This window comes from Miniopterus schreibersii (genome assembly GCF_964146895.1).
Source record: "Miniopterus schreibersii genome assembly, chromosome: 2".
NCBI classification, from domain to species: Eukaryota; Metazoa; Chordata; class Mammalia; order Chiroptera; family Miniopteridae; genus Miniopterus; species Miniopterus schreibersii.
The window spans coordinates 170,290,355-170,316,793 of NC_138102.1; the positions used below are offsets into that span (position 1 = coordinate 170,290,355).

Genomic DNA, 26,439 nt, shown 5'->3' on the forward strand with positions numbered 1-26,439 from the left:
TATTCTGAACTCTATATCTGATAGATTGCTTATCTCCATTTCATTTGGCTCTTCTTCTGGAGAATTCTCTTGTTCTTTCATTTGAGGCTTTTTTTTTTTTCTTCTCATGTAAGACGCTTTTTTTTTTTTTTTTTAATCTCCCCTTTTTGGCTGCCTGTTTGGGTTTGTTTCTATGTATTAGGTAGATCTGCTAGGACTCCCATCTTTCTGGACAGTCTCTGGTGCAGGCCAATGCCAGATGCTGTTTGTGATTGGCCTTGAGTACCATGTTTGGAGCTATCAGCAATCCACAGCTTGTGGCTCCCTTTGCTGAGGCTGGGAGCATTTGGAAAGGACCAAGATGCACACCAAGGTCTGCTTTTCCAAGCCCCAGGTCCAGAAGCAGGTCAGGCAAAGAATCAAAACACCCAGAGATCCACCTCTGCCTCCAGGCTGATTGTTATTCTGTCTCTTAATGAGCCTCAGGATGTAGATCACAGTAAGGTACAAACTCCACAGGCGGGGGCAAGAGGTTTTCCAACAGGGTGGAGCAATTGCTTCCATCTGAGGCAAAAGCTGCCTGGATGGTAAAGATCTGCCTGAGAAATATGTCTCTGCAGTATAGAGGACTGGTTCAGCACAGGAATCCAGATCGCTGCCATCCAAACTCTATCCCCAGAGCCAGCACCCATAGATTTTCCTCACACAGCTCTAGTCCACTCTGCCCTCTCTCTGCTGGAGCCCAAGGTGAGTGACTGCACATGAAATTTTGTGTGTTGGCCCTTTAAGAGGTTACTTGCGTTACTAGCCATCTCTCCCTGGTGGACAGAAACCCCTCTGCCTTTCACAGCCAGTTGTTATGTGGGCACCTTTCTCAGTTCTGGTGCTCTGGGCTGGGAAGCCCAGCTTGGGGTTTAGAAACCAGAATTCTCAGTGGGAACCCCCCACAGCTGAGATATCCTTCCAGAACTTCAGCTGCTGCCTGTGGGTTCCCAGCCAGCCCTCTCATACCTCTGCACTTCCTACCAGTCTCTATGACGTCTCCACTTTATGTCCTTGGTTATGAGGGTGCTCTCCAGCTAGTCTTCAGTTGATTATTCAGGATGGTTTTTCTATATTTTAGTTGTAATTTCAGTTTGGTCCCGGGAGCATGTCAATGTAGGTTCTACTTGATCTGCCACCATCTTGGAATCCTGCAGGTTTCTTTCATTATTTGTGAGCTCATATGTGTGAGTTGAGATTATTCAGGTTGTTATAGAAAGTCTGAGCTGAGGCAGAAGATGGGCTTAACTGACAAGCTCAGACCAAATGAATCCACTTCAGTGCTTTTCCCCCACTTCAGTATTTATTGCTGTTGACTACTCCTTTTTCTCTAAACATTTTTCTTTGCTGCCTTTTCTCCCTCTGCTCTTCTCTTACATGTTGGTGTCCTTTACTGTTCTGTCCTAGGTAGCTGTACATTGTCCATGGCTGATCGTATCATTTACTGTGGGTAGATAATGATGACTATAAAACATATATTCCTATTTTAGATTTCTTTCCTGCTTTTTCAATCTCTAATATCTAACTTCCTATTTCACTAGTTAACTCTTGCTAATTCTTTATATTTGACATTCCATGAGTAGCATTCCCTGACTACTCACATACCCTAAGCTTTGTGTTCAATGCCCTTCTAATTTGTCCCCACAGCACCCTGAATTTGCCCATTATGATTTCTTGTTCCCCCAACTAGAGTGTAAGCTCTATGAAGGCCTGGGTTGTGTTTCTTTTCCATTGTCTCCCTAGTGCCTGGCAGTATCTGATAGTTAATATTTAGTAAGTATTTTTTTGCATGAATGACTTTCAAACCTCTTTCTTTCCTTTTCTAGTGTCAAATACTGGTATAGAGGGAATGCTTGGTTTTCCAAAAACATCTCTTCTGAAACTTATTATAGAAAGAAAAAATGTTATTTCTCTGGATGCTGCTGTGAAATTTATAAAATTAGCTTTTACCTACGAGGAATGGTGTTTATTTGTATCTGCAGCTGGACACCTTATTGATTTTCTCCAGGTAATATGTGAAAAATCATTAATTGGTTTTTATATTGTTAAGATGACATTGAATTGCTAATTACCTTGTGGGGTATACATCTTTTAGACACAGGATGATCCAGAGTCAAAGAAAGCAGAGAAGGATTTAACTCTTCTTATTGCAATGGAACCGCTAATCAACATAAAGAGGAACAAAGGTTTGATCTTTCCTTTGGAAATCTACAAAGAAGGACAGTCAGCTTTTTACCTTAAAAAAAATGTTTTTCACGGTTAGTATTTATTTGCATTTTTGAAAAATTAAGGTAATTTTATCTGATAAAATATACTTTGTATAGGTGAGGTGAGAGAATGTTCAAGCAATGGGAGCAGGGAATACAAAGATCCTGAGGTGAGAGTGTGCTTGGTTGTTGAAGGAATAGCAAGGAGGTGTGTGTGGCTGGAGTGTACTGGTGGTGGTTCTGGAATTTGAGAAAGTGGAGGAGACCAGGCCAGCGAAATAGGTGGGTGCCAGATCTTGCAGGATCCTAGGCCTTGTAAAGATGATGGATTTTATTCTGGGTGGTGGGTTTTGAGTAGCAGAAGGTGGTTCTCCTTAGCTGTTGCCTTGTTGGTAGGTGAGAGACTAGCAGGGCAGTAAATCAAAAGCCATTAGTTTGGTAAGAGAAGTATGCATGCAGTTTTCCATTTTAGTACTTTTTAAGTCTTAGAAGTTGTTTATATAATTGAAAATCTGCAGCCTCTATTTTTTTAGACCAATGAGAATTATTTAACCCCATTTTTAATGGTTTATCATGTTCTTAAGGCATTGTATGGCTGCTCAATTGTAGTAAATAATTTGTACCAAGTAATGATACATTTTTTCTAGTGGTTTCTGAATAGATATTTTTGTTGTTTTTATTTTAGTGGTCATGTTTTACATATGTTTTAATATTACCAGCTTCTTCACTTCCATTTTGGACATAGCATACAGATTGTAGATTCATGATAATAATAATAATAGTCCATTTTAGTTGAATTAGAGCCCACTTTGATTAGTTTTCATATAGAAACATCTGAAGTGTCTTATTGACATAATATTTGCCAACATATCATTTGTGTCATTTTTGTAGAATTTCTATGTTTCTGTGCCTTTTCTATTTGAAATTTTATAATTGGTTTTTGTTTTACTTTCCTTTATGAATTGAGATACTTGTATGAAGACTTATGGATATTCAGAAGATCTTTTCAGTTTAGCAACAACCTTGTATTCCTGTGTCTGCACCTTTTCCCAGGTGAAATAGCTATTTGGATAATTTTTGATAGTATCAGAGAGGCTATTATATCTAATTTAAAGTGAGATTTAAAATATCACAAGAATTGGACCTTTCCTAAATTCTCTACATATTTAATCTTTATAATAAGAAATTGAGTTTTATCCCAACTTGCAATTTTAAGTCTCTTTTTATTATTGTCATCATTTTGGGTGTTAATCCGTTTCTTTTTTGGGAGGACATTTTTAGACTTCCTATATTTCTAATAATGAAGGAAATGAGGCAGTGGTTTTAATGAAGAGTTTATATTCTTAATGAAATACTGCTTTTCAGTTCATAAGTACAAAGCCTGGTTATTATCTGGAATCACTTTGTACATAATGGCCAGTATTTAGAAATGACCTCTTTGTGGGTATGAATGTTTAAGTAATACTGGTACAGTACTGACTTTAAAACTGAATTCCAGGATCTCCAGGCCTTCTGTGAGATTCCTTGGGAGCCCAAATTTGGGTAGTAACACCATGACTATTTTAGTTAGTTGAGATTCTGATGGGATTTTATTAGAAAATTTGATTTTACTATTAATAAAAAGTTTGAAAACCACAATTATAGAGCATTGTATTAACTTTTGTTCAGGCAAGTGAAACACAGTGCGAGATTTGAGAAGTTCTGTTAGAGTGTTTTCTATTTCTTCTGGGTTTATTAAATTACGTTATAATCTGAGACAGGTATTTAATTTTTGGAAGAAAGATAATTGGTAGCAAATATAATGATTATAGTGGGAAAGCTAAACCAAAAATTTTAATCAAGGCTGGAGAGAGTTAAGAAGTTTTACCTATCGGCTTTTTTTTTTTTTTTTTTTTAGTAAAAAAAAAAGGATATTTTTAAAATTAATATTTTATTGTTGACAATATTACAGATGTCCCCTATTTTTCCCCACTTCCTCCCTCTACTCAGCCCTCACCCCACCCCAGGCCTTCACCACACTATTGTGTGTGCCCCTGAGCTGTGCATATGAGTTCTTTGGTTAATCTCTTCCTGTCTCCCTTCCTTCCCTTCCCTCTGAGACCTACCTGTTTTTTAAAAAATCATGTACATTTTAGTTCATTTCAGTTCAATTCAATAAACATTTATTGATCTCTGTTATGCTCCCAAACACTGTACTAAGGTGCTATATATACAAATTAATCTTAGAGCTGCCCTAGAAGAGCTCAGTTTTGTATGTTTAATCTTAAACTCGTTATCTTTCTAGTTCAGATAAAATAAGTAACTTTATATTTCTTTGAAAATAGCCAAGTCACTGATTTGACAGGAGATGTACTCATTCTGGGTCATCTATTGATACCCATTGTGACGTTCTGTTTAATTTCTTCTTTTCCCTGGTCTATATCCTTTCCTACCTCCCATTCTCTCTCTTAATAGTTCACCGCCATTTATAATTATTATTATTATATAGGAATTTTAAAAAGGCATATATAAACATTTCAAATGTGACTTACATAAGTGCCTAAAAATGTTTGAGACTTCTTTTTAGAGAGACAGAAGTAGCCTAGAGCATTCATTGAGACAGATCTCTGGAGCTAGACTACATGGGTTTGAATCCCAGCTCTGCTACTCTCTATTCATTTCATCTCGGGAAATACAATTAATCTTCTTGTGCGTCAGCTTGCTCATCTGTAAAGTGGGGTGATAGTAATCTGGGAATGATGAGATAGTACTCACTTTGTAGGTTGTTTTGAGGATTAAATCATTTGGTATATGTCTTAGTCTGTTCAGGATGCTGTAACAAAAAATGCCAGACTGGACAGCTTAAACAACAAACATTTATTTTTTACAATTATGGAGGCTGAGAAATCCAAGATTAAGGCGCCCGCAGATTTGGTGTCTGGTGAGGATGCACCTCCTGGTTCATAGATGTCTGCTCACTGTGTCCTTGGTGAAAAGAGAGAGAGACTCTGAGGGCCCCTTCTATAACAGCACTGTTATATTCATGAGGGCTTCACCTTCATGCCTCATTACCTCCTGAGGCCCCACCTCCCAATGAGATCACATTGAGAGTTAGGATTTCAACACATTAAATGTTGTCTGTATATCTTACTATTCTTAACAATTTATTTTACCACTTTTATTTTCAGAATGTTCAGCCTGATAAAGAAATCGTGGTGGACATGATAATGTTCTTATGGCAGAAATGCAAATTAGGAATTCAGCGGCTCAGTATATCCAGAAATGACTATGCAAAATTCACCCAGAAAATCAGTACTAACAAAGTATTTATTTTTTTTCCCTTTCACATGTTTTTGTTATTGCTAATTTAAATTGTGATATTTAGATTGTCCCTATTTATCCATCTGTATAACTATCATTTTAAAAATGTATTGCTGAGTCAGCTTTTCTTTTAAGTGTATTCCCTGTACTTCTGCCCCAATTTAGTTTTGGGGAGTGGGGAGGTGTTTCAGGTTATTAAGGGAGCAATAAATATAATGTGTCTAAGGTCAAATGAGCTTGGATAAATTTATCAAGAAGGTTAATATTAGAAAATACAAATAAGTAAGGAGTTTTAGTTTTTTTCTGCAATAATATATTTAGACTAAATAAAGAGCTATTTCATGGGAAGGAAAAAGTTGAGCAGGTGAATAATTATAACCCAGAAACTTAGGAGAAAATATTTTAGCAATAACACAGTTGCCTGTGATTCTGAAGCCTGCTAAGATTGGCTATGTTAGGATGCAAGGGTATGATTTTATTAGGTACTGTGATGAAGTAATGATGTGGGTACATAAATACTATTTTCTTGTCTTAGCTCCCAAAGTGTGATGGCTTATTTTGCACAGAGCTTTGGGGATATAGACATCAAAGACAGTGTTGAAGGCACCTAGCATGGAACTTGAAACATCTGCTTCCCCTCACTATTTTGGAAGACTTTGATAGCGAACATAACAGCTCCTTTTAGGGGGTGGAATGAGAATTTTGGGGATAATCTTCACTGATAAATAAAAATAACATGATAAATTTTCCATTATGGCTATCAATATGCAGACCATAAGCTTACATGAATCTTCTATGTAAGTTTACATAAACATGTTGATTATTAAACATAATCTTATTAGGACCATTGAACTTTATATTATTTATAATTAAGATGCACTAATAAGGAGGGGGTACCTGTATAATGTTTTCATATAATTATCAGAGGGTGATTTTAGGCAAGTACTAAGTTTTGAACAGTGTGACTTTTTTTGCAATGCAACATACTTTGATTTTGCTGTGTATTTTCTCTTTTTAGTGGATTTATCTTCTGTGGCAGATAAACGAAGTAATTCACAGCTATAAAATGGAAGACATTGATGTCGTGGTGGTGGCAGAGGTCACGTTACGATTAAGTGAAATATTGGAGGCTTTAGGAAACCCAACTAGAACATTTAAAAAATCTCTAGGTAAAATATCGAATAAAAAGGATGAGATTATATATTTATGTATATAGACACACATATGAATATATATGTATAAATTGGAATACAGGATAACTTTTTTAAATGTAACTGTATTGGTTTCAGAGAGAGGAAGGGAGAGGGAGAGAGAGAAACATCGATGATGAGTCATTGATCGGCTGCCTCCTGCACGCCCCCTGCTGGGGATCGAGCCCACAACCGGGGCATGCGCCCTGACCGGGAATCGAACCTCGATCCCCTGGATCCTAGGTTGATGCTCAACCACTGAGCCACGCCCGGCCGGGAGAATAGAGGATAACCTTTGGTAATGGAAACTGGGCATTTCAATATTGTGCTTCATCGATGATTTATAATCAGAGATAGAAATAACATAGGTTTAACTAAGTGGATGTTTAGGAAAAAGTTATGTGCCACATGACTCGATGGCGGACGAAACTCTGTCTTCCGCTGTATGTCCCTCCTGTCCCTCAGCGCCGCCTGCTCATCCCTTCCTCCTCTGTCCTCTTTCTGTCCCCTCTCCTTTTATTCCCTTTCATGCGCCCTCCCCTTCCATGGCCTGATGGAGTGTATGTTTCTTGAAGAGAGCATGTTTTAGTCACCCTGATATTCTTGGCAACCACAGTTCCCAGCTCTGCCTCTCCTCTGTTGAGCGTGGCTTTGCAGAAGCGTTTTAGAGCCTGGTTCTTAAACTGTGTTCGGTATCAGTACCGCCTGGAAATTTGTGAAAACCATGAGGTGCGGGCCCTATTCCGCTTCAGCTAGCCTGTGCCTTCCGGGGCTGTATCAGCTTACCAGGGGAGACTGGTACACGTTACAGTGTGACAACCCCTGCTTAGAGGTGTCTGGCTATCTAACACAATCAATGGCCTGAAGTCATATTTTCTGAAATGTCCTGTCTTTTAAACGCTTTTTTCTTTTTTAAAACTTTTATTATGCAGAATTTCAAATATAGAGATGAAATAAATCACCATGTATGCATCATTCAGTACTAATAATTATCAACATATTGTCAATTTTATTTCATTTTATTTCTCCCTGCAACACTTTCTTTTTTCCTGAAGTGTTTTAAAGCAAATATTATTTCATTTCACCAGCAAATACTTCATTCAGTGTGTGTGTGTGTTTGTGTGTGTGTGACAGAGGAAAGGAAGCCAATAGGAAATACAGTAAGTTAATGAGAAGGGTAGGTAAGTCCAGGGCTTATTCCCATGAGGGACCATTAGGAGAGTTTATAGAACATGCCTGGGAGAGCTGGGAGGTTGGGGGTATTTATACAACTTTTATAGTCATTGGTTGAAAGCTCCTGGAGGGAGTGGGGGTGAGAAGCCAGAAGGGGCTTTAAACTTCTGTCATTCATTCTGCATTTATTATGTTGAATTCTTCAGCGAAGAACTTCATTAGCCCTTTGGAGCATTTGGTCATTTTTGATTGTGTGGTAGACATCATATTTGCTAAATATTTTATAGAAATAATTTGAGACCATAGATGACACTATCTTCCTCCAAAGAAGATTTATACTTGCTTTTACTAGATGCACAGAGGCACTGCTACTCCAGGATCCCATTATTCCAGCTTGAGAGATTAAGATAATTTGAAGCTGAGATAGTCTCTTTGAAAACCTGTTTTCAGTTTCTCCTGACTCCTAGGATGCAGCCCCTTCTGGCTTCTCACCCTTAGTGGCTACTAATCCTTGTTGCTTCAGCCCATCGAGGCTGTCAAGAGTACTACTCGGCTTCTCAGCTTCCCTTTCCAGAACTGATGAAAGCCCCCCAGTGGGAAAAGTATCTCTGATGCCGTCCTGTACTCCCTCTTCTCTTTCTCTCTCTCTCTCTCTTTTCAGAGATATCTGTAAGCAAAGGGACTAGTGAATTGCTTGGGACTTCGAAGGAGGGCACAGAAATTCTTCCAATATTAAAGGTATTACAAAATTTTTTAAAAAAATACAGTTAAAAACATGAATTTTACTTCTCAAATAATATTAAATTTGAAATAAATGTATAATGGTTAATTATAAAATAATTTTGAATATTTAAAATTTGATAATTTGTGGTTTCTGTATGTATTTAAAACTACAGGGACATTTTTCTACCTTTTGCTTTTGCTTTGAAAATAAACTAGATAAAGTATCTTAAAAGGATTTATAGTTACATTACTACTGATATTTTGAATATGTTGTAATATTCAACTTGAATATGTTGTGACTTATAGAGCAGAGATATCTTACTCAGCATATGCCTCTGACAGTGAGTTGTTACCTGTTTAAAATGCACTTGGAACAGTCCCTGGCATAGGACAAGTTCTCAGTGAGTGTTAGCTTAAGAGATAAAGGAGATGAGGGAGATGAATGGCCATTCCTCTTCTTGGTTATGTTTTTTTTTATAATATTTGAATCCATATATCATGGATTGTGTTGTTCTATAGATATGAACGGGAATCTAGGGAACTGCTTCATATATATAATAAACATTCATTTATTTACAGGTTGGAACTAGAATAGCATTTTACAAACTCCTATGTGATGCTAGTGTTACACTTTAGGAAAGGATGCCACAGTCAAGTAACTTTGGGTGACTTTGGATTAAACACAATAGGTTTCTTACTGTAAGAACTCTCAGAGGCATTAATTTGCTTATCAGTACTGTGGTTTTCCAAGAAGGAGATGTAGAATCCCATATGTTCCATTATTTGAGAATAAAACTCATTTTATACCCTATAGAAAACCTACTTAGGACACGGACTACAGTTGAAAATGCGTTTTTAGCTAGGAAGCCAGTGATCTATAATTTGGTTTTCCCGATTAACTAAAAAACTATAATTTCTAAGTTACAAATGTTGTATTAACATTACAGGACATTTTGAGGTACAAAAAAATGAAGAAGAAAATGTAATTTCACTATAGACCTAAGTATTATCATTTAAAAATATTCTTTTCTAGTCTTTTCACTTCTCTTAGTCTTTTTAAAAAATAGAATAGCCTTCTGATATTTTTCTTAACATTATTTTATCAGCACTTTTCCTGTTGCTAAGTGTTAATCCTAATGATTACTATACTTTCTCTGAAAAATTGATTTAAATGATATGATATAAAATTATAAAGAAGACCCACCTCCCCAACTACTAGCTTAAGGAAACAAACATTCCTAGTACTAGTACAGTTGGAACTCAAATCCCTCACTAACCCCTTGTGATCACATTGACTCCCTCTGGGCCCCTGCCTAGGAGTAACGGCTGTTCTAAATAGAGTGATGATAAACTCCAGGCATTTTAATATTGTACTTTTATTATATCTGTGTATATTCTTGAGCAGTAGAGAGTATTATTTTAAAATTTATATAAGTAGTGTTACACATACTGTGTGTGTTCTTCTGCAGCTTGCTTTTTAAAACTTAGTATTGTGTTTGTGAGATGCACTCAAGTTGATTTGTATAGTCATAGAATTCATTTTCATTGCTACTTCAAAGTTGCTCAGAGTCACACTGTAAGTGGGTTCGAACTTTGATGTGTTTCTTTCACAGTGCAGGCATTTAGCTACTATGCTATGTTGACTTTTGATTGTAAAAAGTTATCTTCAGGATATTTGTATAAAATATATTTTTCTAATGCACAAAAAATACAAGTCCTAAGACACTGGGTACCAATCAGATATCATGAAAATACTGAGGGGAACTGGAAGGTCATTCTGAAATTACTTTCTCAAATGAATGTTCATCTTCTAATTATTGGTTTTAGGGAATGCAATTTTGGAGTTCTTTGCACTATATGGTGTGTCTTGTGAAGAGAGCTAGAGTTAAGAAATCTTAAATTAAAAACAGAGAATGTTTGAACTGTTTCAGAGATTGAGGAAACGTAATAACTGTCTGCCAGTGGTGTTTTCAGGGATTACTTATAGTGCTTGCCAAATATGCAGCTTCCTGCTTTCCATTCTAGACATATTGAATCATAAATTCAGGTGTGAGGTTCTTAAAAGTTCTTAATTCAGGCATGTGTCTCTTAAAAGTTCTGAGGTAGATTCTTAGGAAACAAGACTTTGCAAATCACTGGCTTAGTGGGCTGGCACACACTCTCTAAGGCTTCATAGGCAGGGATAGGACTTCTAGTGGGAGTTCCAAAGTTTAGGTTTGGGCTTGTGATGGAAAATTTCTGGCAACTAACACCAGTAAATGAAATGGGTTCCTTAGAAGGTGGCAATTTTCCCACAACAACAAAAAACTGAACATGACTTATGAACTGTTGCTGTTACTTAAATTAGAAAAATGACGTTCTTTCCTTGAGATGATTTATTGTCATCTGATGGGAAATTGTCAAAATAAATATACAATATATACAGTATATAATGATGACAATATATAATGATGACAACAGTGTCAGTGGCATCCCCTAAAATTGTGCAGTATACAACCTTCCCAGCTATACTGGGGCACATGGTAGATGTAGTAGATATGATTAACGTGTGTGGTCTAAGGGCGCAGTTAGTATTGGGAGACCTGGAACTGAGTCCTGACTCTGGTTTTTTACTGCTTGTGTGATCTTGAATGATTAAATTTCATCTATTTTAATGTTAGTGTCCTCGTCTGTAAAATTATAACAATAGTACCTATTCCACTGGCACCATTTAAATCATAGAACTTAAATGAGGTATTGGTCACATTGTGGAAAACAGTACCTGGCATATGGTAGCTGTTCAGTTTTTCTCATGTTTCATATAGAGCCCTGAATCTCAACTTAGGGTCTTAGGCCCATGTGGAGGGGAGTGAAGTGGGGAGATGGAGCAACAAAGTATTGTCAGGACAGTACAGTACCCATATGCTCACCTAGCAGAGTCTGTGGGTGGGATAAATGATATATCTTGCATATACACATGCAACTGTTTAAAAAAACATGAGGTGCTATTGTGATTACATTAAATATTATTTGAAAGTTATACTGAATATGTGACAGCTAGTTTTCAACAAATGGATTATAAAATTATAACAACTAATGAGTATTTACCTCATCAGAGTATGGAAATTTAAAAGTTAATCTATGTAAAGCATTTAGTCTAGTACCCGGAACATGATTTAATTAAATGTTAGCTGTGATGAAGATGGTGATGATAAAGATGGTGGTGGTAATGATGACAGTAGAATGTGTGTGGGGGGGCTTTGAAATTTTCGATGTTAAAAAGGTATACTTAGAGACTTTGATTTCCTGAAAAGCAGCAAACTAGATGATCAGAAAACCTTCTTGCTGCAAAACACCTAGAAATTGGGATAGAACTAAACAAGTGTCCTCAAGTACATTGCAGAGTTCACTGGAAAGTAAGGTAAATTCCCAAGGGCCAAAATAGGAAGGGGAACAGAAAACCAGAATGTAAGTTTATGAGTAGATGCTGTAGTAGGTTGATCAGCTCAGTTACAAACACTTAGATAACAGCCATCCAGGGACAAGAGATGGGGCCTGGGCACAAAAAGATAAAGGCTTGGAACTGAGACTCACACATCAAGTTAGAACCTACAGAAGACTACAGAGAGTTAGAAAGTTTGAACAAAGTTGGTTGCTTTTCATGTTAGTCTCTCTATAAGAATAATTACATTAAAAAGGTATTTAGTTTTTGAAAATCATGATGTAGACCATTGGTTTTGATGGCTTATCTAAGTCTAAATTTCTGGCTCTGAGAATCTGAGGTTTAAAAAAAGTTTACTTTCTGAGGGTAAAAAAAGATAAAGTATGTGAAAATGACAAATGAGTTATATTTAAAAAATTTACCTATACATCTGGTAGTCAGAATTCTGAAAACCATAAAAAGAAGTTTCATACATGTTTGTGAAGTGTCTAATTTATATTTGGAAAAGTGGTGAAATGTATTTATTATTTTACTTTTAGTAATAGACCTCCATATTTATTATCATTATTATTTAAATTTATCTTTATTGTTGAAAGTATTACAGATGTCCCTTCCCCCCCTTCCCCCATTGATCTCCACCACCTTGCATCCGCTCCTCCACCCAGGCCTTAGTACTTTATATTTAATCAAAAGACAAATACACAGTAAGAAATAAAATATTGTTGACTTTGGATAGACTATTTAAATTATGTGGTTTTAGATTATTGTTAAAAGAAGTTTAAAACTGTGGCATACGATTTTTCCTCAACTTTTATTTTTATTTTTTGTTTATAAAATCACTTTAGAAAACACCCTTGGAACAGTTATTTTTGGCTTATGAACTTCTTGACAAAGCAATTGGTGCAATAAATTTCAATTGCATGTTAACTACTTTGCCAAATGGATTATCAGTGTTTGACCATTACTATACCAAGGTAAGAATGGGAAACTCTTCTATTAGATTTCACTTTTACTTACCTAGGACGAGGGCTGGGCTTGCAAGTAGATAAGTAAAGAAGGATTTGTGGTGGTTTCCCTCTCATAAACCAGAAACATATTCAGTCCCCTCTTCCCAGAAGAAGGGAAGACTAGTGAGGAGCCTTTGAATTTGTCATTGAAGATGGATTTGTAAGCCAGAGTGCAAAGGGTTGAGAAATGAGCAGGATCTAATGGCTAGGAATAAAATGACAGCTTGGGTGCTTGTAGCAAGCGTAGAACAGTTATTAGTAAGTATGTTTTGTTAATGGTATTTCTCTTTTATTTTTACTTCAACTCTATCAAAGTACACCGATGATGTAGCTGGAGACATTTCCAAACCAGTCACAACAAATAGTTTCATGATGGATTTGCATCTTGAACTAATTCAAGCTCAGCACCAAATAGCTGTTGTGCTTCTTGACCAGTTGCAAGGTAGTAGTCATTGAAGCAAATAATTTGTTCTGAATCAATTTTAAGATAAATCTAAGAATAGAATCAGTTTAATTTTGTAAGTTATGTCCTTGTCAACTGGGTGTTTTCCAGATCAATTGTATTATTTTATTTTTCCTCATTCTACAAGTTGCCTTTTCATTTTGTTGATTGTTTTTTTTTGCTGTGCAGAAGCTTTTTAGTTGATGTAGCCCCACTTACTAATTTTTTGTTGTTGTTGCTTGTGCTTTTGCTGTCAGATAAAAAAAAAATTGTTGCCAAGACCAATGTGGTATAAGATGGGGTCCAGTTTCATTCTTCTGCATATGGATATTCATTTTTCCCAGCACCATTTCTTGAAGAGACTATCTTTCACCATCAAACGTTCTTGGCTCCATTGCCAAATATTAATTGAATGTATGTGTATTGGCTTATTTCTGGGCTCTTGATTCTGTTCCATTGGTCTCTGTGTTTATTTTTATGCCAGTACCATACTGTATGGATACTATAGCTTTGTAATATAGTTTGAAATCAGGAGTGTGATGCCTCCAGCTTTGTTCTTTCCGACACACTCCTGTCTGTGAATGCTCACCAGTTCCGTTGTTTTGGTGGGGGAGGGGCCAAAAACCGAGAAACATCTGCTGCTGCCAGGATGCTGCCATCACCCCTCTGGGATGTTCTTCTTTATTCTAGTATAATTCTTGTAACTTTTTTCCTGTTCTGACTTATTTTTGATGATATGTTTCTAAGACATACTATAGTCTAAGTTTCCTTGGTAGTTTCCTCAGCCCGTCATACCACGTTAGGCTGCTCATATTGTCCATTTGTCCTGTCATTGGTGAGGCAAAGCAGCAATATTTTGTTAAGGAGGTGTCTACCTAGGTACCTTTATAGTGAAAAAATAATTGGTATTGTCAGATGGTGCTTTGAGATGGGATGAATGTCTATATTCCTCAACAGATTTTTCCTTACCCAATGGTTTTAGCATCTACTGGTGATCCTTCTGGAATGAATTATTATGATGGCTGCACATGGTGATTTGCTAATTGAACTACTCCTGCCACATTTATTTGCAGACGTTTGTAAAGTAGAACTGTCCCTACTCTCCCCTTTAAAGTTTTGAATTATACTATGGATTGGATTTTTTTTTTATTAAATCTTTTTACATTAGTTACTATCATTGTTCTTTCTGATGCTCAAAGTCATACACTTTGCCATTGGGAGGCCTCCAAATGGATTCTGTGTTCTTTTGCTATGTCCTCATGATTCTTTGAGTAATTTCTTGCTTTCTGCACAACAAAGTGTTCTAGACCTACCTTATGCTTTATCTACCCCAGACCTGGAACCAGTCATTTTTGTAAGGATTCCTGGTTCTTTTGTAAGGAATAGTATTTAAAGCTAAGATCCGCAAGGTATTGGAATGTCAGCTAGTTTTTTTTGTCGGTAGAGAGAGGAATATACACTTATATCACAAATTCTTTCTAATACTGCCAATTCCAAGTCCCGCACTTTGAAAGTCCAAAGTTCTGCATTTCCTTTTTGAATTTTCCTTCTCCCATGCTGAAAAGCCTGGTTTCCAACAATATCAATGTAATAAGTAATTTTCTTTATCCTACATATTAATAAAGTACTTTCAAAATTATTAAACCAATTCCACCATTGGCAACAAACTTAATAAGCAAAGTAGGGACTTCTTTGCTGTTCATTTTGTCTTTAGGATATATTACTCATCAAAGACTTTTCAGATTTGCTTGAATTAAATCTAGTTTTTGTATGGTTATGTTATCAACTTGATATACACACACAACTGCTTGCTGAGATAAAATTTCCTTTTTTCATTCTTTTATCCTTTCATATTTCATTTTAAACATTTACGTTGTTTCAAAAACTGTTTCTTAAAAAACCTACGTGGTGTGGAGGAAAGCAAATAATAATTAAAATATCTCTGTGTCATATAGAAATTGAAAAACCTGATAAGGTTTTTCTAATGTATGAAGTCACTTAGAATAACAGCTTTGAACATTCTTTAGTTTCAGAAGATTTGGATCTAGGAATGTATTTAAAAATGTGAATGGCATTTATGCATTTTTCTTTTAAGAAAACTAGCTCATGATTCTCATTTAGTCGCTGCATTATCTTCTTTAGTGTAGAAATAGTGTCTATTTACTGATAGAGTCATTAAACAGTTCATTCTCTAATTGTCATCTGTAAATCTTTGAAAGCCAAATGATTCTCTGAGTTTTTATCCGAGGCCACTCAAAGATATTGAAGGTAGGCTTGAGCTTAAGTTTCAGTGGAATATTCAGTTGTTACTCCTTTGCAGTGTCTCTGGGTCTCCTTGGATTTCCCTCCGCTGTGTTGAGCTCCCACCCTAGCACATGGCTCAGCCTGTTCTTCCCTCCTCTCTCCACCCGTGTTTGCTGCTGCCAGAAGAATATTGCCTAAAGACTGCTTTCACCGTTCTTATTCGAGAACGCTGCAGTGGCTCCCCTTTGATGACAGCGGCAGTACATATGACTTACCTTTATTGGGCAGTCAAAGGTTCCTTGCAATCTCATCCTTTTTATCTCCAATAATTATAATCATGAGGGCTGCTGCTTAATTAGCATTTGCAGTGCCCTAGGTACAGAATGAGTCATTATTTCCTGCTCTGTGTTGCTATCTCCATGCAGATAAATTCCCTTACTCTTCGCCATTGGAGAAGCCTTATATCCTTCAATGGTGTCAGTTGGCATCTTTTCATCAATCACCATGCCATGGTGACTGACATGCGTTAGCACAAATAATTAAACTTCAGTGTAAGGGGTTTATTGTAAGGAACTCTTACACACCTCCAAGAAGAGAAACAAAATATTGGCAGGTCTCTTGAGAACCAGACCTGGGAAATAAGAAATCAGTGCAACATCCTCCATCTTCCTGGCCCTTCTTCCTCCATCCAGCGACCTCTCTTTCCTGGACCACCATGACGGTCAGTCCTGATTGCACACCAGGATGTCTCACTGCCCGCAGTCAATTGGCAATAATTCGTGTTAGTCGGAAACCTTGAAAGAGGCTCTCATTTCATCAGCTAGACGGGAATGATGTCTTCACATTATACTCTTGCAGGGACCGTGGATGGAAGCGGTTGTGAAAAGTTCATGAAAAGGGAGAGTGAACAGAAGCTGATTGGATCTTATTTATCAATCTTTAAGATGATTTTATTTAAGATGAAATGGAAAATACATATACACTTTTTTTGAGTGAGAAGTAATTTGAAAATTTTTGTGTCCTCTGGTATATTGTGGCAGATTATAAGAAGACCTGACACTAAAACTGCATTATAGTAGAATTGTTTGCATGTTTAATCCATCAGTGGAAAAAAGATAGCGTGATAAGAGGAAGCGATAATTTTACAAATGGATACTTATTCTTTAGTGTTTAGAAAGTATGTCCTTTCTTGGATATGAGCCTGGTTGTAATGGTGGTCCCCTTCTTCCTCCAGTTTTGCAGACTCTGACTGTTAGCAAAAATACATCTTCCAAAAGTCCAGAAAAGCTAAAGCAACCTGGAAGCACTGATTGTTTTACAGGTAATTAAAACTGGGATGACTTGTCTTTCCAAAAATTTGGGATGATAGTTTTGATGTTACCCTTTGGTAAAATGTGTGTTCACTTTTCCAGAAGTAAGTGTCATGAACAAAATAGGGAAGAACAAGTTGTCCAAAGCACTTTTCTTGATGCGGAAGGCTCTTCTGATATTTGAGAAGGACACAGCCTCTACATCCTCACATAACTTTTTGATGGTAACAGTATATCATTCCTTCTTTTAGCCTTGACAAAATGGATGATTAAATGGAACAACCTCTGTTCAATGGATGATTTATTTCACTTTCCTAAAAATAACGTGTTGCCTTTCACATTAGATTATGAACCTTCAGGTTTACTGGATCTAGTCATCTGAGCAGTGGAACAGTTTGAGCAGGGGAACTAATCTACAGGGTGGGGCAAAGTAGGTTGACAGTGTGAGTACTTGAAACGCAGAGTTTATTCTTGTATTATTATTTACCATGCAAACAACTGTAAACCTACTTTTGCCTCACCCTGTGAATCTCGTCCTGAAATCTCCTGAAATGAGAAATTTGCTCTCTGTAGAGGCACCTTAACATGGGAAGTCAAATGCAATCTGAAGGATTAAAAATAAGGGCAATATATAGAATTTAAGTGACACTGTGCCAGCATAATCCATCCTTATTATGGCCAAGGTACCCCCTCTCAGATGGATATTGCTAATTTATGGACCAATTGCCTTGTTGATGTTGTCCCACTCTGGCCTGGATATCGTTCTGTGTTCTTGCTGACTCATTATATATCGACTTTAGAGTTTAAATTCTTGAGGGCAATAGTATTTCAAGTTATGGAAAATTTTTCCCCTGCATATGACCCACAAAAATTTGGTTGTATTGTCTGAGTGAACGGCACATGATGAGGCGGAGAATAGTGCTACAAGTAGATTGGCTGATAGGGGAAAGAAAAAAAGCAGGCCAATGCTGGCAGGAGGGTGCAGAGGGGAGAAGCATTTAAGAGAGGAATTTTAGCATATTTATATACTGAGAATGAAAAGCCGGGAAGAAAGAGAGAAACTGTGAAGATATGACAGAGCAGTTAGTACATAAAGTGGAGTCTGATGGAAGAGGGAAGGTGATGAGATTGAAAGCACAGATAAGGGGATTCATCTTCAGTGGAGACCAGGCTACAGGGCAGACACCTCATCCTCTGACACAGAGGGAAAGGTGGAAAGAACAGATGCAGATTTAATTAAGTCTGTTGTGCGGAGGCAGAGTTGAGTTGATACCCTCTTATCTCAGTCATCTGATAAGGTAGGAGGCAAAGATATCTGCCAAGAACAGTGAGTGAGGGTGGATAGTTGGACTGAAGAGAGAGATGATGATTGGAGAGAGTGGAGAAGCATGGATAAGAGGAAGGTGACTCCAAGTTAAAGGACTGACCAGCATGATGAGTCCTAGCTGAGGTTAAAGGCTGCATTTTTAGGGGGCCCCGTACACATAGTGGCAGTACATTATCCTGGTGTGGTATTTTTAGTAGCTGTGAAAACAGAATATTTATGACATCAGAGTTTTGTATAGGGTTAGATTTTTACAAAAATAAAAGCACAGGTTAAAAGTTTATAATAAAAAATGGGCTCAGATTGAGTAGGAAAGGAAAAGATGCCATCAAGGGGTTTAAAGACTTGGTGGCTATGGAGATGCTAGGAGACTGGACATCTCTATGAGGCCAGTGACCAAAATATCAGAGTCTGAAAGAGCTAGAAGGATAGGTTTTGAGGTCAGAAAGTAGAATATTGGAAGTTAAGATTTTTGATATGTAGCACTTCCTGGTCATTTGCCTGTTACTGTATCCATCCAGTGAATGTTTTTGAGTGCCTATGATCCGTTCAGCAAATACTTACTGAAAGCTGTCTGTGTGCCTGGTATTATGCTGAGTACAGGGGACAAAGTCAAACACACAAAAATCCTTTGTTTATTGAACAAATATTGATACATTGCCTTCTCTTTGTGGTCCCTGCCTTCAAGATAAATCTAGTCTGTAGGAACATAGACAAGTAGGTAGTTATGGGTGAGTGCCATAGATACTTTAATTATAAGAGTGTCAGAAGAGTTCATCAAGGGAAGACCTAGCCCAGTAGTGGGAAATGTTTAAGGAAACACCTAGAAAAGGTGACATGAAATTGAATACTGAAGGGTGAACAGGAGTAGTCAGAGGAGGAAGACAAAGGTGGAAAGGACACTGCAGGCAGAGAGAACAGCATGTGCAAAGGTCCTGAGGCTAGTTAGGTCACAGAGCACTTGTAGTCCATTAGGTCATTCAGTGTGACAGAAGCTTAGATGCAATGGCAAGGGGTGAGGGGTTGTTGGAAGAGGACAGTAAGAGGTGAGAGCAGAGAGAAAGTAGTCTAATTTGTAAGAAGTCTAAGGACTTTAGATGGGCACATGCTGTGGATGTTCAAGGTGGAAAAGACTGTCCTGGCTGTGTTAGGGAAGAGCCTCATTACATTCGAATTTTCAGCATTTGAATGAAGGGGTTTGATGGTGGTGTTGGTTAGTCTCAGCTGACAAGGCCAAATGGCGTGTGATCTTTGCTGGAAGACAGTTTTACAGCAGGTGCCTCTGTGGCAAGTTGCCACCCTCTCATGCTTGGAGGGCATTGGTATTCAGTCCGATCCATATGGCAAAAAAGCTCATCTTTGAGAACTGTTTTTCTCAGGATTAATCTTGTGGCCTCTCAGAGCCGGCAGAGACTAAAACTTCTAGGGGTTTTCCCTTTTATTTTATTGTGATTCAATCTTGGTTTTTTTTACTGTCATAAAATGCCCATTCTGGTTAAATCTCTGTCTTCCTACCACTGAGACCGGGAAACAAACTGGAGATGTGGGGGGTCTGAAATTTCCGTATTCTCCTTTCTCAAGTGAAACTATTTTAGTTAAGCAACATTGTAAATATAATGCCCTTTGAGGAGAGACCCATGACATGCATTTTGAGACCCTGCTTTTTATGGAGGGTCCTCTTTAAGGGTTTTCACCAACTAGCAAGTCTTGAATTTTTATTTATTTAGAAGTCCTGAAGTCTTCTGCAGCCACCTCTGCTCCTCAGTGGTAGTTTTTATCCAAGTGTTAAGGTTTAATGATCAGTCCTCAGGGTACTCTCATAAATAACGATATTATGGCTCAAGTAATTGCCAAACTTTCTTTCCATAAAGAAGACAAATAAATTTCTTTCCCTTGGCAATCATTTTTTACTGGGACATATTACAGAATGTTTTACATTATCATGATCTTGTAATAAAATTATCCCCAAATCAGTAACTGATATGTCAACCGATACTGTGAAATGGTTTGAAAAGCCTGTGTCTTTTCAGAACTCTTAAATAATTCATACCCTGTTTTAGTTTTTCAAAAGTTTCCTGACCTTGAGGAGCTGGATAATCTCATCGGGTGTCTGTTTTAGTACAAATCAATTAAATATGGACAAACTTGTTGCCATGAATGTGAGACAAACCTTTCCTAGTTCACTGTTGGCTTTCCAAACGAGATGACTTTTTTTCTTGATTATGGGGGATTTATTTTTCCTATTTTTCTGTCTTGATTATTTGACTTCTGGAAGTTCATATTGGCTTTTATACATTATACCTCTAATTAATCAATTAATTAAATTGTAAATCCTCACCTGAGGATACGTTTTTCATTATTTTAGAGAGAGAGGAAGGGAGAGGGAGAGAGAAACATTGATGTATGAAAGAAACATCGATTGGCTGCCTCTTGTATGTGCCCTGACTGGGAATCGAACCTGTGACCCTTCAGTGTGTGGGACAATGCCCTAACCAACTGAGCCACATCATCCAGGGCCTCAAAATTATTTTAATGGCTTGCACGTCGTCATTTGAGATTTCCTTGATTTTCTATTTCTGATCAAATAGAGCAGTCATTCTGTGGTGTATCATCTTTGCCCTTGGAGTCCAGCAACTGAGCATTCAGCATCTTTGTAGATGGGATTTCTCATTGGAAAGAGGCAGGACTACTCCTCCATCCATGTGCTAAGTGTTACTGGGACAGGGTTGTCTATTGTTGTTTTCTGTTCAGCGTATATTTCTGCTTCCAAACAATTTCTCCTTCCCCACTGGATGTAATCAGGTAGGACTTTTCAGGGGCTTTCTTCCCTGATGGCCCAGATGAGGGCTAGTGATGCAAGCTGGGCCAGTTCGGTGCTCCCTTTTTGGAATCTGAATCTTGAGCAGAGGGATAAAAAGAATAAAACTAGTTGGCATTCATTCATTCACGCCCGTGTCCTGATCAGACAATCATCCTTTTGTTCTGTAGATCTCCATACGTTAGTGGGCCTGCTTTGGTCCAGGTCTGGTTTTCCTGCTGCTTATGTTGCAAAGAACCCCAACTGATGCATCTAATTTTCTCCTAATATTATTTGTTGGAACCTAAACAAATTGATAATTGAGATGATTTTAGCAGTTCCAAATTCCAGTAATTATGCTTCAACTTTAAGCAAAGGAACATTGAGTTAGCAGATTATTTTTTATAATTGATACAGAATCTAATTTTATGGCCCTAGTTTGAAACCAGAACTAATGAAGATGCCCAGGCCACTAGAAGTTCTAATAACTCCTGCCTTTAATATTTCCTAAGTTTACATCTTGATGTCCCCTAAATATAGTCTTTTAACTAGGAGAGCAGTAATTGGATTACTGAGCATAATTGTTTTTCCTATTTTATAGCATTTTAGTCAAATCAATTCTGTTTGTTTTGTTTTTAGGGAAGAGTCTCTGTGAACTAATTTTTTCAGAGATCTTCTCAGCTCTTTCTAATTGCTCTGTGCTGAAGTCTTCCTCATAAAGAGCAAACCTTTTATGATTCTGACCCCTCCCATGAGATCATGTTTTGACCTCCAGGCTTCAAACTACTGACAGAAATTTAAGCATATTTATATTTTAGGTTTTTTTCTTTTAACTTTTTTAAGGGTATTGCACAGGCAAGTTCATTGGGTGGGCTGCCTTTCTGGTGAAGACAGTAATGTAGTATAATGCTTAGGGAGTATAGGGCCTGGATTTAGAGTTTTGATTCTGCCACTGACTAGCCGTATGACTTAAATCAAGTTACTTGTGCTCTCTTAAGTTTTAATTTCTTTATCTGTAAAATGTGGGTTCTTAGGAATATTAAATGAAATGATGCATATTTAATGCTTAGTGTTTGGCACAGAGTAAGCAGTCAATGTTGTTAGCCAATAATATTATGATTACTGCTGCTCTATCTTCCACTTTAAGCACTCTGGTACCTTCTGTTCCGTCACATCAGAACTGTTTTCTGGTGCTTTAGGTATATTTTTCTCTATCAAACTACACATTTTCCTGTGTTTTCTCTTACATCAATCCTACATATTGTATATTTTATTCTAAGCAATATTCCTTCCCAGGGTTCTTGGATATGACTTAATTTACTTTTCATCTCCTTCTGAGATGTACATAATAATCTTAAGAACCCAGACTATACCTCGGGGAGATCTACTAGAGAGGTAGTAAATAAGGCACTTTATCATTGCAGTCTTATGATAGCTGCCATATGTCTTAATCATGTCCTTTAAGATCACATTATATTTCTCCATAAGTGTTTTGCTGCACTGTGGGTGTTAAGCCATCGTCAGATGTGTTTACTATCAACCTGTCTTCATAAGCATTGAGTAGCTTCTGAAAAGAGGCATGTCTCGGTTTCTGCAGTGGCAACGATAGGCAGAGAGATTTCATTCAAACATTAACCTTTTGGACTTTAGTAGTACTGTTTTGGGGCACATTGCAGCACAAACCCCCACTGAAAAACACTCATAATCTCCTTCCTTTGTGAATTGGTGTAGGAGCCGCTTTCCACTGAGGTTCCATGGCTGATTCTTCTCCCGTGATAGGTAAGGGCTCGTTTCTTCTTTCAAGCTTAGTAAGCCCCATGACTTGGCAGGCACTGTGCTAGGTGTGAGGATATAGGAGAAGTGAGGAGACCTCTAATCAGGGAATGGTTGTGTAGAGTTTGCAGTTGCAATACTTTGGTGTTCTGGAGCATTGCTGTCACAGGTAACAATCACGCCCACATTGATGTCACGTTCTCTGAGTAGAGCTAGTTTCATGTGAATTTTTCTTTCCTGATTTTTTTGGGACTTTTTCTCTGGTGATATTTCCTCCTTTCTATCTGAGAAACCCCCTTGAAAAACCCCTAGTCACTTTCTCATAAATGGAAGCTTACCAGCGGCTTAATGATTTGGCTCACTAAATTAGGATTTTAATTTCATTTTCTTTTTTCCCCCAAATACATCTTTATTGATTTCAGAGAGAAGAAGGGAAAGGGAGAGAGAGAGATAGAAACATCAATGATGAGAGAGAGTCATTGACCGGCTGCCTCCTGCACGCCCCCCACTGGGGATCGAGCCCACAACCTGGGCATGTGCCCTGATGGGGAATCGAACCGCCATCTCCTGGATCACAGGTCGATGCTCAACCGCTGAGTTACGCCAACTGGGCTAGGATTTTAATTTCTAACTAGCATTAGGGTTTACCTTGAGTCCTATTATAGAATTTATATGATTTACCTAAATCAAGGACTTTGTTTCAGACTTTTCTTCTGTCACCTTTCACTTAAAACTTTAATATTGTTTATATTGTTATTAACACTGTAGTATTTGTACTAACCTATTTCTAATCAGGCCATGGGAATCTGAATGAGTTGATCAAGACTTAATCAGAACATTTTAAACATGCTTTCTTAAAATGCATTATAGTCCAGATCCTCCTCTTCTGTCATAGTTTCATACGTCTTTCATTCAGAACACACTTACTGAACCTGAAGAGATAAAGCACTTGCCATCAAGACACTCGTTAGAGAGTATGGACAGTCATGTCCACAGATACCTTATTGCATAATACTTGCCAACATAAAGATTGCGTGAAATGAAGGGAATGAGCACCTAAACGCAGGGGACTTATTTTGGAAGAAGTCGGCGGCGGAGACGTGTGAATGGGTCTTGAAACACTGAAAAGGGTGTAAGACCCTCCAGGAAGAGGAAAATGCAGGGGCAGAGACTTAGAGACATGAAAGAATATAGCGTTATCAGGGAATGTGTGACACCTTTTCTCCTATGGTTTTGGAGGTTAGGTTGGGTAGGGTGGTAGCTCTGGGGAAAAAAAAAAAGTAGAGAGGGAGATAAGGCTGGGAAGTGGAGTTGTAATCAGAATAAAAAGGGCTGTGGAGGAGTTTGCACTGTAACGAGCATTGGAGGAGCCATTGACGGGCTAGGCAACTGAAGGTTTAAGAGCCTACAGACTGAGAGGAAGGGTAGGAGGCTGATTTACTCGCATAAATCAGTGGTTCCCAAGTCCCTGCTGTGCTTCAGAATTATCCTTGCATTTGTTAATAATAGATGGTCAAGCTGCTCCCCTGTCGATTTTTATGAAGTGGATTTGGAGTAGGGACAGCTATCTTAATTTTTAAATAAACTTCATAGATGATACTGATCGATAGCCAGATTTAAGAAATGCCTGTGTGATAGCCCGTGGCAGGAAGTTTAAAGATCTCAGTTGGGTTCATGGATATTCAGAGAGAAGTGCCTAGTGTCAGGTCAGAAGATGCTAGCGTCCACCAGGTTCAGCCGAGTGTGAACTGCTGAGGCGATTTTGGAAATAAATGTAGAAAGCCCAGCGCACTTGGCTAGTCATTTGAGATGGAGCCCAAGGCAGTCTGTGTTAATATAAGGGCCAGTGAGCCAGTGCTGCTGGTGTATTTTAAGGCCCCAAACATAATACAGAGGAAGGAAATGTCTCCAGGGTTTGAAGGTATTGGTCCCCTTCCCTATGTTGCAGAGCTTTCCTTAGGCTGATTTTACTTGTTCTCACGCAACCTGAAATAATCAGTCTCCATAGCCTGTGATGCACGTGAGGCTACATTAACACTTACTGTTTAAATCCTCGCCTGCGGATATGTTTATTGATTTTTAGAGAGAGAGGAAGGGAGAAGGAGAGAAGAGAGGGAAACGTGGACGTGAAAGAGATACACCAGTTGGTTGCCTCCTGTATGCATTCGTACTGGGGATTGAACCTGTAACCTAGGTGTGTGCCCTGACCAGTAATCGAACCCACAACCTTTTGGTGTACGGGACAATGCTCCAACCAACCAAACCACTTTGCCAGGGCCAGAACACAATGGATTTTATTTACCTTCTGTCCTACTAGGAATTTATTCCCTCAAAATTGTCCCACAGTTACCTGGGGAGCCTACTTACCTTGTTCAGCTCTGGTCTCTTCCTCACCAAGCTTCCACCTGTTATTGCTTTTCAAGGGAGCCCTTCTCTGTGGGCACATCTGTCTTCCCAAGTTGCCAAGGCTGGCCTGTGGTCTGTGGTAGAGGGTAGAAGGGTGAATGAGCCTCTGCCCAGCCCTGTGCTGGTGCATCCTCTGGGCTGAACCGGCACTGCTGATGCCTTGACTCTCATTCTTTTAGACATAGCTCCTTCAACATCAGACCCTTACCCTTTTCCCATCCATTTCCCTCCGCAGTTTGATTGAATGAGTGAAAAAGTGGAGATAATGGAGGATAACAGATGCCATTCTATCTCCTTGATTAATCTACTGATTCATTCATTCAGTGATTCAGTAGTTACACTGAGCACCATGTGTATATAAATTAGCTTTTGAGTCTAAACATCTAAGGTCTCTGGCATGTGGGCTCTAGAAGTTATGTAATATAGTCATTCTCACACAAAGGAACAATTGACCTATGCAGATGGCTTAGACTCCTGAACTATGAGTGCAGAGAAATTTTCAACGTCTGGCACAGAACAAGTGGAATTAAAAAACCATTTATTAACTACAGACACATTTTAATCATGACTAATGATTTTAGACCCTATGTCAACCATTTCTAATAAAAAATAAAAATGAGAAGTTAATTCTGATTTCAATTTAGGCCAAGCTTTATTATTTTAGGAAAAAATGTATGATGCTATAGTTTTATAGTCTATACACTCCCACAGGGAACTGATCTACTCACCCAGCTTTAAATGTCACTCTGATGCATATGACTCCCAGATCCTATCTCCAGTCTTATCCTTTCTTTTGAGCTTGAGTCCTGATTTCCCAATGAAAGCTTCAAACTCAGCATGTCTTCTGTTGGGGAAACAGCACAGGTTTTTGTATCTGAGTGAAATTCATTTGAAATTTGGTAGGCATTTTGCCTTCTTATTTTCATGATTTGCTTTCTGGTATTAAATTTGGTAGAACTTTCAGAATAAAAAGGAATAGTGGCAGTCTTTCTCCTCCTGGGTGTTATTGATGATTCTTTTAGTGCTCCACTATTGCTATGATTTTGTTGATTGGCTAAAATTATTATTTTTCCGCATGCTTAAAGAAAGAGCTTTCTGAGC

At 38.0% G+C, this 26,439-nt stretch overlaps 1 protein-coding gene across 1 annotated transcript in view; it reads left to right on the top strand.

Annotated features, from left to right (window-relative positions):
- Positions 1-26,439, top strand: part of CFAP54 (cilia and flagella associated protein 54) — a 215,331-nt gene that overhangs the window by 29,268 nt on the left and 159,624 nt on the right. The window contains exons 10-19 of the mRNA XM_081128376.1: positions 1,848-2,029; positions 2,117-2,279; positions 3,196-3,281; positions 5,396-5,530; positions 6,547-6,697; positions 8,553-8,629; positions 12,881-13,009; positions 13,358-13,484; positions 16,963-17,049; positions 17,141-17,262. Coding sequence (XP_080984502.1) covers positions 1,848-2,029; positions 2,117-2,279; positions 3,196-3,281; positions 5,396-5,530; positions 6,547-6,697; positions 8,553-8,629; positions 12,881-13,009; positions 13,358-13,484; positions 16,963-17,049; positions 17,141-17,262 — 1,259 coding nt within the window. The remainder of the gene's footprint in view (positions 1-1,847; positions 2,030-2,116; positions 2,280-3,195; positions 3,282-5,395; positions 5,531-6,546; positions 6,698-8,552; positions 8,630-12,880; positions 13,010-13,357; positions 13,485-16,962; positions 17,050-17,140; positions 17,263-26,439) is intronic.